This window comes from Toxotes jaculatrix, chromosome 6, assembly GCF_017976425.1.
Source record: "Toxotes jaculatrix isolate fToxJac2 chromosome 6, fToxJac2.pri, whole genome shotgun sequence".
Lineage (NCBI taxonomy): Eukaryota > Metazoa > Chordata > Actinopteri > Toxotidae > Toxotes > Toxotes jaculatrix.
Window position 1 is genome coordinate 532,775 of NC_054399.1, and position 14,965 is coordinate 547,739.

Sequence of the window (14,965 nt, forward strand, 5' to 3'; positions counted from 1 at the left end):
TCCACTCCAATCCCTGTCCTGCCGCACAGCACAGTGACCGTGCTGCTGTCACAGCGTGCAGGCGCATGGCTGACCTACATACACCCTCTGTCCCCGAACAGGCAGACGTCTCGCTGTGTCAGCCACCACGGCCAGACGCTCTGCTGAGACAGCTCAAAGCTGCACAAGGTCACAGTTGTGTCTTCGGATGAGGTCTAAATTATAACAAAGAGCTAACAGGCAACATCCTGCTAACCTCAGAAAACAGAGGGTGTACTGAGGCTTCAGCCAAACTATCACCCTTTTTACCTCACTGTCATATTTAACACTGTATTAGCAACATCAGTGAAACTTTGGTTTTCTGAACTCTTTGTTATTTGTTCCTGCTTTAGAGTTCAGCTTAGTCAGTGACACCTGGTTAAATCACCATTTCCTGTGTGGTAATGAGTTTGAAAAGCCTGAACAGTAATTACAACATTAATGTTACTCTGACAGAAATTATGCTCACTCACTCACTCAACTCAGAGAAAATCAGTATTAAAGAAGTATGTGGCTGCCTGGGTGGGAGAACACAGGCCAAAAGCAGAAGAACATGAGATCTGTGGTAAATGGCCTGAAATATGCAAAAGCACTAACAATTTAATTTCCCCAGTGAAGAGCTGAAACTGAGGATCTTACTAATTTTACTGCATTTCTTTTATCAGATGCTTCCACTGATATTTAATTTGCATGTTGCAAAAGAGCAATGTTATGTGACTTTAGATATTTAATAATAATAAAGTGCTATGATCATTTTGTTAGATCTTGTTTCTGGGTTTGTTACCTGGAGAGTAGGTAACAAACCCAGAAAGCTGTCGTCTGAGGCACTTTGCTGTGTTCTACACTGAAAGGCCTCAAAAGTGTAAACTCAGGAATGAAGCTGACATTTGGCCTCTTACAGCACAACAGAACACATGATGGTAGAATTTAAACTACAGACAGTTCCCCTGAGGGAAATCCAGAGAGTGGTGCGGTGTGCTATTGTGTGAGTGTGTGTGTCTGTGTCAGTACTGTGTGGTGTGTAGCACAGCACACCTATAGCTTTACTACAGTTCTAATTACAGAGTTAGAGACAGAGACAGAGTTATTACAGAGAGAGACAGCTGTGCCTGCTCTTGCTCTGCAACAACTCTTACTTTGGAGGATCCCCAATCCATCTACATCAGACCTGCCCGTGTACCTCCACCATTTACTGATGGAAAACTTAGCAACGTACTGAGCTAACAATGATTTTACTCAATATCACAAAATGTATCTCAGATGCCAAAACAGATTTTAAATGCATTGATAAAACATCATCCATGGGCTGAATAACTGCTGGAGAAAGCAACATCAGAAACATATTTACAACCAATTCATCACATCAGAGCAGCAACGTTCTCTCAATAACTCCATTTAAACCAATTATCAATAACCAGTCAAAATACAGGCAAGTCATTATCAGCGTCTTGGTCCTTAGAATCAGTTATGATCTTAGAGAAGTTATCACCAGGGAATGGCAAAGCTAATCAACATATTAAAAGAATTTACTAATTTACACGTGGAAACAGTGAAAAAAAAAAGTGTGTGTATAAATATATATATAGGGAGAGACTGAAATCAGACCCAACACAGGGTCCCCAAATCAGCCATATTAGAGAGAGACAGACCCAACGGGCCCCAACTCAGGGCCCCCTATCAACCATATTAGACAAAGAGAGACAGGCCCTAAACTGCCCCAATGCTGGGTCCCCAGATCAGCCCCTAGCAGGCTGATCAGAGGGAGAGAGACAGGTGTGTGTGTGTGTGTGTGTGTGTGTGTGTGTGTGTGTGTGTGTGTGTGTGTGTGTGTGTGTGTGTGAGAGAGACAGAGACTGGCATGGCGGCCGAGCAAACAACAGCATTAAAGAAAAAAAACCTGGCTCATACATCTTGAAGACAAACAGACAGCAGCCACGTCGGAGGGATGGACCAGAAGAAATTTTGTAGAACAACAACAAAACAACAAACAAACAACCGCCCGACCAATAGAAAGACGACACATGGCCGCCATTTTGGATGGACAGGAACAAATTTTGTAGGAGGAAAAGTTATGGCACGGCGGCCAGACATCCCATCAGAATTTAAATATGTCAAACCACCAAGACCGAAGGAATATTTACTACAGAACCAGGTGAGCTCCACCTTAAACAATAAGCCCAGGTGGCACGAGCGCACCGTAAACTGTGGCTGTTTGGGGCTCGTGTGAAATCGTGGATGTTGTGTGTACTCACTTTTCGTAGAAAGTCCAGAAAGCCGTTTCCAAACCGTACGATGGAGACACGCGCACTGAGGCTGTGTGCGCGAGCGTGAGCAGAAAATGGCGTCTGTGGCTCTCGCGAGCGCCTCTGTTGCAGCATCTGAAACATAAATTCACAGGCTGCTACACCTGGTCCGACACACCTGCTCTGACACACCTGCTCTGGCACACCTGCTCTGACACACCTGCTCTGGCACACCTGGTCTGATACACCTGCTCTGTTTCCCTCAGTGTGCTCACACTGATCCATACTCACTCAGAAACTCGGTGGCAGTCTGTGTTCCGCGCACACGCGCTCTCCTCTCCTCCAAACCGGCGCGGTAATGGCGGACTCGGTGCAGCGCGCGGTGGTCGCAGTGGTACCGTGGTTTAGCTGAAGCACGAGCTGAAACCAGCTCCAGCACGCGACTCAGCGTCCTGTTTGATTAGGTCACACATGGACTCAAAGTCCCGGGTCTTCACCTGATCAATAACAGTATTCCACAGATTTGAATGAACTCACGACCAGCGTCTCTCCGTACCCCCCTGTTTCTAGCGTCCTCGCGGCCAGCACCTGCCCGTTTTAACTCCCACCCCCTAACAACCAGGTGGGTCGCTATCTCTGATTGGCTAATGATTGGCCAGTGATAACTGAGCCAGACCATTATAGAAACCAATGGGGGTGTGCGCTACTGCAAAATCCAGTATGATCCCAAGCAAACACAGGCCCAGTGCTGCTGATACAGAAATCTACATCAATACTTCTTTACTCAGAAGCAGCTTATCTACTTCAGTGCAGGGCGGAGCATTGCGTCATAATGACGTGATGCAATATGCAAACGGAAATTGAAAATTTGAATTTTTATGATCATTGAATGATTTTGTGATTTTTCAGTTTTCAGTTAGTTGATCATGATTATGATCATAATAATTTTAAGATTTTAAAGATTTTAGGCAAATAAAAATACTTTTTAAGTCAAAATTTAAATTTTGAATATACGTGACCCTATGAAATAAAATCCCAGTTGATGAAGCCCACAAGATGTGGCACAAAAGCTCCAGAAAATCCCAGAAATATGTATTCACAACATGTTCAGTAGAGAGCGCACTGATTCTCTGAACATCCAGTCTGATAAAACCTGCCAGAGCAGAGCAGATGCAGGTAGTGATTTAATTCACAGTCTGTGGAGGCACATGCAGTAATGCCCCACGATCACTGCCCCGACACCACAGGCTGTCCCTGAGCCGAACCACAGCCATTACAATATGTAACGTACTCCTCATCATCTCATCAAAGAAATGATTACAGCACTGAATCCTTAACACAGCAGTAAACAGACCCACAGTTCATTATCTGTCATCCAAATTTAACACACATGTAACACACAGCTGAATGAAAAGTTTCTCATGGTCCTGTGAAACAGATGTGACGTTAATAAATACGTACGACAAACAAGAAAGCAAAATGTACTTCATTAAAGACCGTGAAATTAATATTTATTATTTATGGTTATTTATTTAGAATTAGTCTTAGAACTTATTTACATGTTACCCAGTTTGACTAACCAGTTTTAAACTGGGTGAAAGTCTTTTTTGAGTTGCTCCTCTCTGTCTCTGTGAGACACCTCCAGTCACTCAGACCATGAGGGGTCAGCAGTGTTTCACTGTGTGAAGACCTGCCACAGACACATTCAGTAAAAATATTTATCAAACCACGTTCGCTTTCTTCTCCTCATTTGAATATTAATTTGATAAATCCAGGTTGTGTGTGAGACAGACAGAGAGGTGCAACAGTCACATTCAGCCAGAATCACTGTACGTAGCGGATAATGGGAAAACTCAATATGACAGCTGCCTCCTAAATTACAATATACAGTGTATAGCAGGGTACACAGAGCAGGGGTAACTGGGCAGTTCTGAGGGGACATAAATCCATCCTGACAACACAATCAGCATTGCTATCTTTTGAAAGGACAGGATTTCCCTCTAAAGCTACGCACTACAATTCAATTCAATTTTTTCAATCCAGTTTTATTTATATAACGCCTTCCACAACCAAAATCGTGTCAAAGCGCTTCAGTGACCAAATACGTCCAATGACTTCATGTCCACAAACGCAGCAAAAACATTTAGAAAGATGAAAACAGACACAAACCCAGAGCAAATTAGCTGCACGAGAATCAGCATGGATGTTTCCACTGTTGTTGGATGTGAGTGCGATAATTATTGCAACAGCACTGTGTTCAAATGTCCTTGATCATCAGCTCTAAATATTTTTTTTTGTTTCATTTTTGATTCATGTTCTGGAGAGATAACTTTGTCCTTTCTTTAATAAGAGTGTCTGCTGGCAGCGTTTTAAAGGTTTTTTCCTATAACTGAAGAACATGGTCCATATCTTGCTCATTATGGAAGCTTTAGGCAAATATAAAGAAACACTTTACAGCCTTAAACTCCCACACCACAAACACACAAATATACTGCAGCCTCTAATTCAAATGCTCCACGGTTGAAATAACTTGAAAGGCTAAGATGACACACACTGATCTGTGAAATCTTTTCCAAATGTCTTCTTTATGAAAGTTGGGATCAGAGGAATTCATTAAAGATCTGTGGGTGGCATAGGCAACACGAAACTGAAGCTTTCCAGTGGCAAGTCTTTGCCAAACTGAACTGTTTCCAAATCTGAAATCTGCAGCACTGACTGGAACACACCCACAGCCACTAATTGCTTGACCCTATTCCTGCAGAACCTTTTTGTTTGTGGAGTTAGATTTACTTTTCATGAGTAACGTGAATCACATAAGATCTATGAGGATTGTTTCACCATATTAATGCAGAGGCCTTCAGAGACAAAGCCTCTCCATTATATCGTGCCCTCAGACCTCAGACCTTGCATCATCTGCTTCAGTGGCCCTTCCCTCAGGCGCGCGTGTGTGTGTGTATGTGTGTGTGTGTATCGTGCTGGCAGCCGTTGATGTAACTGATGCACATTATGTGTTGTGAATAAGGCCAGTCTTTTTATGAGTCTTGTTATTGTCATTGATATAATGTGCGCCCTGCTGTATGTGCCACATGCATTGTGGACTGGTTGAGGATGATGGATGTGAAACTCCAGTGATGAGAAAGCTCAGATGTGATAAAGCAGTGAGGATGGTATAATGTGCTTTTGTCTTTTCCGTTGGATGAGGTCGGATGTTTGTGTTTGGTTTGGAGCAAAAACTGAATTTTTACTGCTTTGCAAAATATCAATAAAGATTTTATTTTTCAAATCCAAACTAGATAAAAATCTAAATTCTTTGTGTGTGGCCTGTTTGAGGCACTTCTTAGTTTTGAGATAGAAATGGTGAGGATGTTCTTTCTCATGATTTCCTGGTCAGAAAGTGTTATTTAGCAGTACCAACACTTCCTGTTTTAGACAGGGTCAGATTAATCCACTAGGGGGCACCAAATGATCACCAGAGGTATTACAGCTCATCCTGAGGGGAGCATGAACCAAATGTCATGGCAACCAGTGTTAGAGAGAAACATTTCACTCAAAACCACAAATCTGAACTTCACAGTGGCGCTAGACGAAAAGTCAGGAGGTTCATCCTCTGGGGACAAAGGACGGCCATAAAGCCATGGGTGAAAGAGCAGGAGGCACAGGCGTGGGGCAGCACAGCGCTGAACATGGTGCTTGCTTCTGAAATGATTCTGCCGACAGGACTTTAACCTGCACCTGGAGCTCTACATTCCCACAGCAGAGCACCTTTATTTTAAAAGATCTGGATTTTTTTTGTTTATTTGTCACATTATTCAGTGTCAGCCTTCTGATGGAGAACAGCTGAAATTGTAGAAAATAAACTCTGTTTCAAAGGACATGACCTCAGTGTCCTCAGCAGCATTAGATGGATATATTTCAGCAGGAAACAGGTGATGATTCCATGTTGAAACATGAAACGATCTTAGTGCTTCCACTGTGTGAAGTCCTTCACCATCCACTCACATTTACACACTTTTAACCTCGATACTGAGGAAAGTTTTGACTTGCAAATCATCAAATCAGTGCTTGTAGATCAAAACATGAACACCTGCCAACTGACTCTTATTTAAAGAAAACACATGGCAGCTGAATCTCAGGGTGAGTAAGTTTTAGGAGAAGATAACACTGGGATCTTCTGAGGCAGCGTTCCACTGTAACGTTCTGGGTTCACGGATCGCAGACTTCAGAAACTCACCGTGTGAAATGGATAATGATCAGTGCAGTCTTCTTAAAACCCTGCGTAGCATTTATCATGGTGTAGCATGTTATCCAGCCCGTTTGTTACACGCATCAGACATTCAAAAGCACGTACACTGATTTTACTCAGAATGGGATTTACACCCTTTCACCATGTAATGACTGAATCAGCCTCACAATGGCTCTTAGTTTGCAGGAGCACATGAATAAATTACACACGTCCAGCACTTCTTGCCTTTCAGTCCTCAAACAGTGGCTAAAAGAAGCTCTTTGATAGAAACAAGGAGGCTTCCCCATGTAATTACATTTGATCATGTTTGCATGTGTCACTCCCACAGTCTCTGTCACGCTCTCTGATTTCGGATGCTCCTGGGAGCCTTTTCCTAATCCACAAGTTAATGTTTCAACCCCTTCCTCTTTTTTTTCCAGAGCAGGGATGAATCGGAGGAGCAGAATCAGACATCCTGTCTGGTTTATCTGGAGGAGAGAGATAAGTGTGGATTCCGCCTCTTTCAGGGAACGCACATTAACCATGCCTCGGAGGGAGCGCTGGGTGTGGGGAAGGGTAGGGGGGTAGAGGAGGTTTCTGTCTGCTGGGAGCGCACAGCTTTCACTCACTCTGAAAACTGTGAAAATGTCCCCTTCACACCCTCGGCAGCTCGGCCGAGCTCCGGCGCTGCGTTAGTGGTGATAGAACGCCTGCGTGCCATAGCATGGTTAGAAGTGAGACGTGCAATGTTATCCAGAGGTGTTGGACTGACAAGTCTACAACGTGTAAACTTGTATCCTACAGTGACTCCTGACCCTGACCCTGTTACAAAAGTCTGGAGGAGAAACCGCACACAAGTTTGTGGAGGAAGCGTGGCACATGAAACCTGACGTGAAAAACCACAGAACTGCAGTTTATGCAACAAAAGAAACTATTTATTTGGGATACGCATTGCCAGTACAAATTAAGAGACCAGAAAACCTACACCTTTCAGCTATTTTTCTCCACAGAAAACAGGTTTTAGATTGGAATTAAAAAGACAATAGTTTTCCATTTGATATCTTTTTACATACGCAGAGATCTTAAAAGTTAAAACCTGTCAAGAAAAAGGCTCCACGATTTCACTCTGAAATCCTTATAAAAAAGAAGTTAACATTCAAAACACTGCAGTACATTATTTTATTGAAGAACAAAAAGACATGCAACAAATAAAACATTTTATGTTTTACAAATTGTTCATTTTTCTTTTCATGTCTCTTTTCCTTTTATATTCAAAAACTAAAAAGCGTCATTACATGAAGCTTCCATAATATTTGACAGGCGATGTGAAAAGTAGAGTTAAGCCTTTTTTTTATGGGGTGAAAAAAACAATGCTTGTGTTTGCCGTGCATGGCCGGTGCTGTCAGTTCACTCCAGTGACTTCAGAAGACACGTCTGAGGCAGGGTCTGCGTGTCACGGCCCCTCGACGGTCATACTGAGCAGAGGAGCCGCTCTCAATGATCCAAATGAGTTTGTTTGGTATAATCACGCCGTGGCTGACTCCCACACTGTGGCTCCCAAACATCCATGATTTCATACGTGTGATAAACACAAACACACTGACAACTGCTAAGAAACTCCTGTGGTTTTGTTTGGTCTGTTTTGTGCCTGGTTGGGATCTCAGGACCGGGTTTTGTTTTCTGTCACGGGTCAGCTGAGCAAAAAACGACGTCAGAGGGCAAAGTTAACGCTAACTTTTCACGTCACCTTCATCTGGACAGTAGCTGTCTCGGAGGGAGGCTCGAGTCCGTGGTCGAGTAATAACAGGAAGGACTTCACCTGAAATCCAACAGGAACTGGCTACTGTCCAAATACAAAGATGTAAAAGAAGAGTAAAGGTGCATATCTACATACTGTATATAGAGCATTCTTGAGCTAATTCACATATAATGGTAGCATTAAAAAAAGAAACATAGTCCTGTAGCAAAGCAAAATAATATGAAAACTAAAACAGAAAATAATGAGTTATTCACAAAATGGAGACATAAAAATATATCCAAACATCATCTGGATCTGTGTGCCATCAGGGTATTTTTCCATTTAATTCATATAAACACTAATGTATTCCAACTGCATTTTTTGGCTTTGAATACAGAGTACTAGAGCATTATGAGCTGCTCACTGGTACCACAGATAATAATCCATAATCCTATGAAAAGAGGAAAAGAAAATGTTGATAAAGCTGATTCCAAATGTAAGAGGAGAAAAATTCTGCCATTTTTTTGGTATCAAAGTATGTAAATGCTGATATCTCATGAGGACTATTGTAATCATGTATACATGTTAGACCACATACTATACTGTACATACAACAAAAGTCACAAATCTAGTTTCACATTTTGGATCGGTTCGTGTTGATGGATGTGGAGTGTTTAGTGTCATTTTAAAATAAAGCACAAAGTGTTGATCCACTTCAAACACGGTCTCTGATGTTTTCAGTGAACGGGGTGTGCGGCTCTGAATGCATGTGGGCTTTTCTTCGTGCCTTGATCCTGAGCACGCGATGGTTTCCAGCTCGCACGCGGAGCATATTGTGTAGAAAAGTTCTTATCGTGAAGGATAATTTAATTTGAGCAAACAAAAACCTATTCTGTTCGAAATGTCCCATCGCGTTCTCAGGACTGAGACACAGATGGAACTCCATGAATGAAACGTTAAGTCAGAGAAAAGCCATACGCTGATCTGGTTCTGGATTTGGTTTCCAGCAGTATTTGGCTACACTGATCTCACTGACACACACTGACGATGTTTGACAATGTACCGTTTGTACTCTTTCTTCCATATATGACTCCTACAGTTATATGTTAAAATTTCCCCTGTACTGTTTTCTCCTGGACATTTACAAATGCTCCCCTTTGACTTCAATCATTAGGTGTTATTGTGCTTTAATGCTTCTGATGCTGTCGTCGATTTACTGTTTCAGGTCAATTTTTCTTTGAATATCGTTGATGCAGCCAACGTGTGTGACAGAACTACTACAGAACTCCCTTTGTGAGTCACACTCAATTTATTATTTGCTTGTGTAAAAATTGTGAATTCTTTGCGTTTCTATGCTGCATATGAGCAGAAAACCTACTATTCTGGCAATAAAATATAAAATGCCTTATATGTCACTGTCTGTCGTAGAAGTTTTGAATACAAACTATATAAATTGAGGCTGAATACTTGGATATTACCTGACTAATATTACTGGACTAACATATTAACACCTCACAAAGTATGACTTGAAAAATGTAAGGACGTGACATAAAAACATGTGACGTAACATTATCAAAATTCACCTCCAGGGCTGAACTTTGGCACTATAGACAAACAAAAACATGTGAGTACATATGAAGACAGAGGTGTGATGGCAGGGTGGTGTGTTGAACAGTAAAATTCCAATAATTATAAAAATTTGTAAAACTGAAGCATCTGAAATGTTGTTTGCTCTGTTGTTATTTTGAAAAGAGGTAGTGTGAAAGCATTTCAATTTACAAGACATGGGGCGATATGCTGCTAACTGTGCCTAATGTGTGAATATATAATGTAAGAGAAATACAATGAGGCAACATGGACATCAAGTGGAAACTGTACAAACTGTGAGAGTGGACATGAGTCCCCTACGCAGGCTGCTAACGGTGCGGTGGTGGTCCAAATAGGAGAAGTGAAATTTTTGTTCGTAATGGTGAAAATGTCATCCCAGACCCCAGAGTGTGTCCCGCAGTGTGACTACATACAGTACATCACGTTCAGTCCCAGGTGGGTCGGGGATTACGTTTTGGGAGACGTGGCTGGGGGTGCAGTGCTGGAGGAAGGAAGGAAGCAGAGGACGGTGGAGTGAGGGGGTGGAGGATCAGTTGGAGGTGTCAGAGTGAACGCTTCCCGGTCCTTCTGTGGGTGAAGTCACTGATGAGGGGGTCGGAGCATCCTGCCAGCCACCGTTTGCCTGGGAAAAATAAACACAGAGAAACAGGAAGGGGGGTGGTGAGTCTATCGCTTTCATATTCATTACTCAGTGCAGCTGGGTCACAGACAGTGAGGCACAATAAATTGAAGTCCCGAGGGCAAGGTAGTGTATGAACGCAGCATGGAATGCTGGGATACTTGAGTTATTCTCCATACAGCTGCACACAGCCTTAAGCCAAACAGTCTCCTGGATTAGAGGAAAAGCCGACCTAGCTCAAATTACAGCTAAGATTTCAGAATAAGACACAAAATAAATGAAATGGAGTGAATTCCAGTTTGTACCCATCATACACTGCACACGCAAATTCATTTAATGAAGAAAATACACACAAGAAAATGCAAGTTGTACAAGATTTTTTCTGTCGCTGTGATTTACATCTAAAATAATGTGAATAATATGTAAATTGTCAGAAAAGACCTGTGAAACAAAACAAGTCCAATCACTGTCATATGCACTAATTATGACCCTGACAGCTGTGGAGGGCTGCTCCACAACCAGAGACAGGCCTGTTAAACAGCATTTAGGATGTTAGTGTTAAATTTAAAGCCTTCAAAAAAACTGGAAATGGTTTCCAGCCTTTCATTTCAGCCTGTTATTGAAAGCAGCAGACAGTAGAGTGTAATCAGAAGTGGAGAGGTCAGATTGGAGAGTGTCTGACGTCGTTGACGCTGTTTCAAAATTGTAATTATGGCTGTAATCATCCACGGCATGCATTATGTATGTCCTCAGTCACTGTCCACTCTTTTTTTATTATTCATTTTCGTTTTTCTATTTACTATTTGTTCCACTCTTCATTCATTAAATTCAGGTCGCAGGAGACTTATAAAGCTGCTGTACTGGCATTTTTATACATATTTTTACTTCAAAAAAAGAAAAAAAACAAAACAAGCACAAAATCTTTAAAATGTAGTCCAGTAGTATAATCTATTTCTCCTCCTTTGTGCTCTGAATTCTGGGATCAAAAACAGGCCAGAGAAGGTTGAGAAACCCTGATGAATTATAGTGTACATTATTCAAGATTAACAAAAAAAACCCAAAACAATGCACCTGCTGTAAAAAGACAAGTGAAGAGGCACAAATTCTGAACTTACTAGCCTTTGCTACATAAATGACAGGCAAACAGCCTGGAAGACAGATATCCTGCTCTTACATTATGCATTGCAGGACTTCTTCATAGGGTATAAAAGTGAATAACACAGCATATTGTGGCAGTGTAAGATGTGGTAGAGCAAGCAGGCGTCCAAGGAGAACCGTATCTGTGAGGTCAAAGGACTGAGAAAGAACAGGGCCTGAATACGTTAGCGGCCTCTCAGGGTTAGCACAGCTGGCTGTGGGATGCGCTCGGAGCAGCCAGGAACCTATTTGAATACACATACATGTTTTTATATGGGAAGCATTTCATCTGATTATCATATGGCCACTGAGGCACGACGACAACAGCGGAGGAACCCAGCCGCGGCTGTGACCGTCCTCGTCCTCTCGGCGCGGCTCGCTGTCAGGGCCATTAGTGGGGCAGGAACATGATCTGAGCAATGCGCTTGGATTGCTGTCCCAAGTCCACACTCTGCTCTCCTTGTGTCTGTCTTATCGATTTTCCCCTTTACGACACGGCTTGTCGCTGTGAATTTCCCTACTGTTTGCAGCCGCCAGCTAACAACCCCCCCCCACCCACCCCCCTTCTTCTAAACCTGAGCTCTGCTGCAAAATAAGACAAACATGAGGGGAACACACCCCTATGGCACAGGAGGAGTTGTTTCCAATGGCGCGAGGTTTTATTTTTAGCCGGACAGCAGCGTTGTCTCCTGGGAGGCTTTAATGGGAACTTCTGGCCCCAAGGCTGCTAATCACAGGTCAGGTGGTCAGAGGGATTTAAAGTCCAGTGCAGGAGGTGTCACCTGTTTGTGCAGTTCGCTCATGGCAGACCATACGTGGCTGCAGGTGCTACGCCAGACCTGATTGTACATGACAGGCTCAGACGGTGGCTCTGCATGTGCGTGGCCAGCATAGGCTGGGCAGTGCACTGCCCGTGGCGCGAGCGATACAGAACCAATCAGCTAGGTGACCAGAGCAGAGCAGAGACAAGTCTGACTAAGTGGCATTCTGAGCCCTATGGCTTTGAAATAATTGGTAGGGAGAGAAAGAAAGAAAATCCTTACATTGATGCCCTGCGGACTGTACATCTGGTTGGCTGTGAGTCCTTCACTGTATCCGCCTGTCTGACTGATAACATGGCGAAGGGTATCCACCTGAAACATTCAGAAACAACAAACAAAGCAAGGTCAGAGCCAACACAAGGCATGTACGAGAGAAAAGAGAGAGGGATGACAAGACAACAGAGCACATTTCTGCAAATATATCCTCGGAGAGGACAAGGTCCAATCAAACAAAAAGGACATTTAGGATAAAAAAAAAAGTTCTGCTTTTTGCTGGTTGAGATAAAGGACTATTCACATAGTGAACACACGGGAAATATTCTGCCCTTGAGACTGTGAAGAAGCTCAAGGGGTTGGTTCCCCTTTGGGGGATACAGAAACACTGCAGTGGATGTGTGAGCTATCTATAGGAGAAGAAGCTGAATCTGTTTCATCTGGGAACAATAAACAAACAGGAGGGCTTTGTGCTAGCCAGGCTAGCAATATTTAGGTTAGCAAGACATTTGCAAACAGCAAAATGAAATGTGAAGTACTTCAGTCATCAAGCAAAGGTGTCAGACAAAGAACACGTGATTATACATTCATGCATGTTGGCAAAATGAAAAACAAAAAAACAAAAACAAGAGTACCTCAAATTTTCTGGGGCATTGTGGGAGCATTCACACACTGTTCCAAGATGGTTACCACTGCTAGCGTTCACACCATATTCAGTAAACAGACCAAATTAGCTTTATTAATGGGTTACAGTTCTAGGGGTTTGTTAACAATTAAAAGGAAACAGATGATGGTGGATTTACAGCCCTTCTGTTGCCCTGTAATCTAACAACATATTACAGCTGTCTGAATTTTCAGATATTTTAGAATTAAACTGTGAAGCTAGCCTAATTACTTCTTAGCTTTTTTCCCCACTCATAACAGCTCGCAACTGCAGTCTACATAACGTCAATATAGGCATCGGTCTTATTACTTTCAATAGTTACACCTGAGTATGACAAAAAGTCAGTCAAGAAAAAGGTCTGTTGGAAAGGCTGTGGGCCTGTCCTTGCAGTATCTGCTGTGCTGCTCAGGGCCCTACCTGTGACTGCACGTTGGCTCCCACCTGAGCCCCCTGGTACGAGTCCCCATTGAGAGACTGCACGCTCATGAACAAATCCCCGGAGTTTGACATGTTAAAAGAGCCAGCAGAACCTGAAAGGAGAGAGGGAGCAGTCGAATCACAGAGAGACAGAGAGCAAGCAGAGTAAGCGAGCTGGCCCACCCAGGCAGCAGCCTGGAGGAGCACCATGCGGTTAGCTAGCAGCCAGACAGGTGCTGTTAGATCCGAGGAATGGCGCCTGTTACAGAGCTAAGATGAAACCAATGGACACAAGAGGACAGAAAAGCTGTAGCTATAACCCGACATAAGAGGTGTCTGTGTCAAGTGTAAGTTTTTACCAGCAAACATACAAATAAGAAAGTAATTTGTATATTAGTGCTGTTAAGAAGTTATTAATGGACACAGCTAAAACCAGGAGAAGGGACAGAAAAAGAAATCCAGCATTATGAGAAATACACCTGCTGTCTTATCCAGAGTCAAACACAATTTCATGTCAGAGTCAACTACAAAGTAGGCTTGGGATGTGTTTAGCAGCTAAACTAAACACATCTCGGCTAAACCTTAGCCTGCCGTTAGCTTATTACGAAACGCCATGGGGAACTGTTAGCCTAGCTCCTTCAAATGTGAAAAAACACACCTTCTAACAAAACAAACTATTAATTGGAGTAATTTGGTGACTACTTTGATAAACAAGATATAACGTAAAAAAAAAAAAAATAGCTTTAGAGTGGCTTAAGGGTACGTTTTACTTTTCACAGAGATAAACTAGCTAACTAAACTAGCAGCTATCTAGCTATTTTCCCCTCCTTTGCCAATTTAACACCCACAGACTCATTCGGCTCACAGCCAGACAGCAGATACAGACATTTCTCAACATACTGGATAAAAGATAAGTCTGGCATTATTCTGCATGCTTTGTTGCTTTATTTATCACCATGTGTTTTGTGTGTTTGTCTCTCAGTATTTTGCGATCCCTTCCCTGTCTGTAGCGTTCACTCTGTTCCTACTGATGATGTAAAGGGGCCTGTTTTCAGCTATGGACTGATAAACATTCAGTGTTTTACATGATCAGAATGGCATATATGGGATTCGATCAATATTATAAAAATTGTGTGTGTGTGGTCATGGTAATGAAGCGACCTGTACAGTGGCTCGGCTCATTGATTGTTTTTAATGTGTTTGTAACAGTTTATGGGAACAGTGGAGATATTTCAAGCTTTGGCTACACACACACTTGTTGGCGG

At 42.6% G+C, this 14,965-nt stretch overlaps 1 protein-coding gene across 3 annotated transcripts in view; it reads right to left on the bottom strand.

The window, feature by feature from the left end:
- Positions 1–7,414: 7,414 nt before the first annotated feature.
- Positions 7,415–14,965, bottom strand: part of LOC121183702 (pre-B-cell leukemia transcription factor 1) — a 52,822-nt gene continuing 45,271 nt past the window's right edge. For 2 of the 3 annotated variants that reach the window (XM_041040881.1, XM_041040879.1), the window contains exons 7-8: positions 12,629–12,718; positions 7,415–10,451 (exon numbers count right to left, since the gene is read on the bottom strand). In XM_041040881.1, coding sequence (XP_040896815.1) covers positions 12,672–12,718 — 47 coding nt within the window. In that variant the 3' untranslated portion in view covers positions 7,415–10,451; positions 12,629–12,671. Of the gene's footprint in view, positions 10,452–12,628; positions 12,719–13,700; positions 13,814–14,965 lie in introns of all 3 variants that reach the window. The other variant, XM_041040878.1, reaches the window with a different exon arrangement.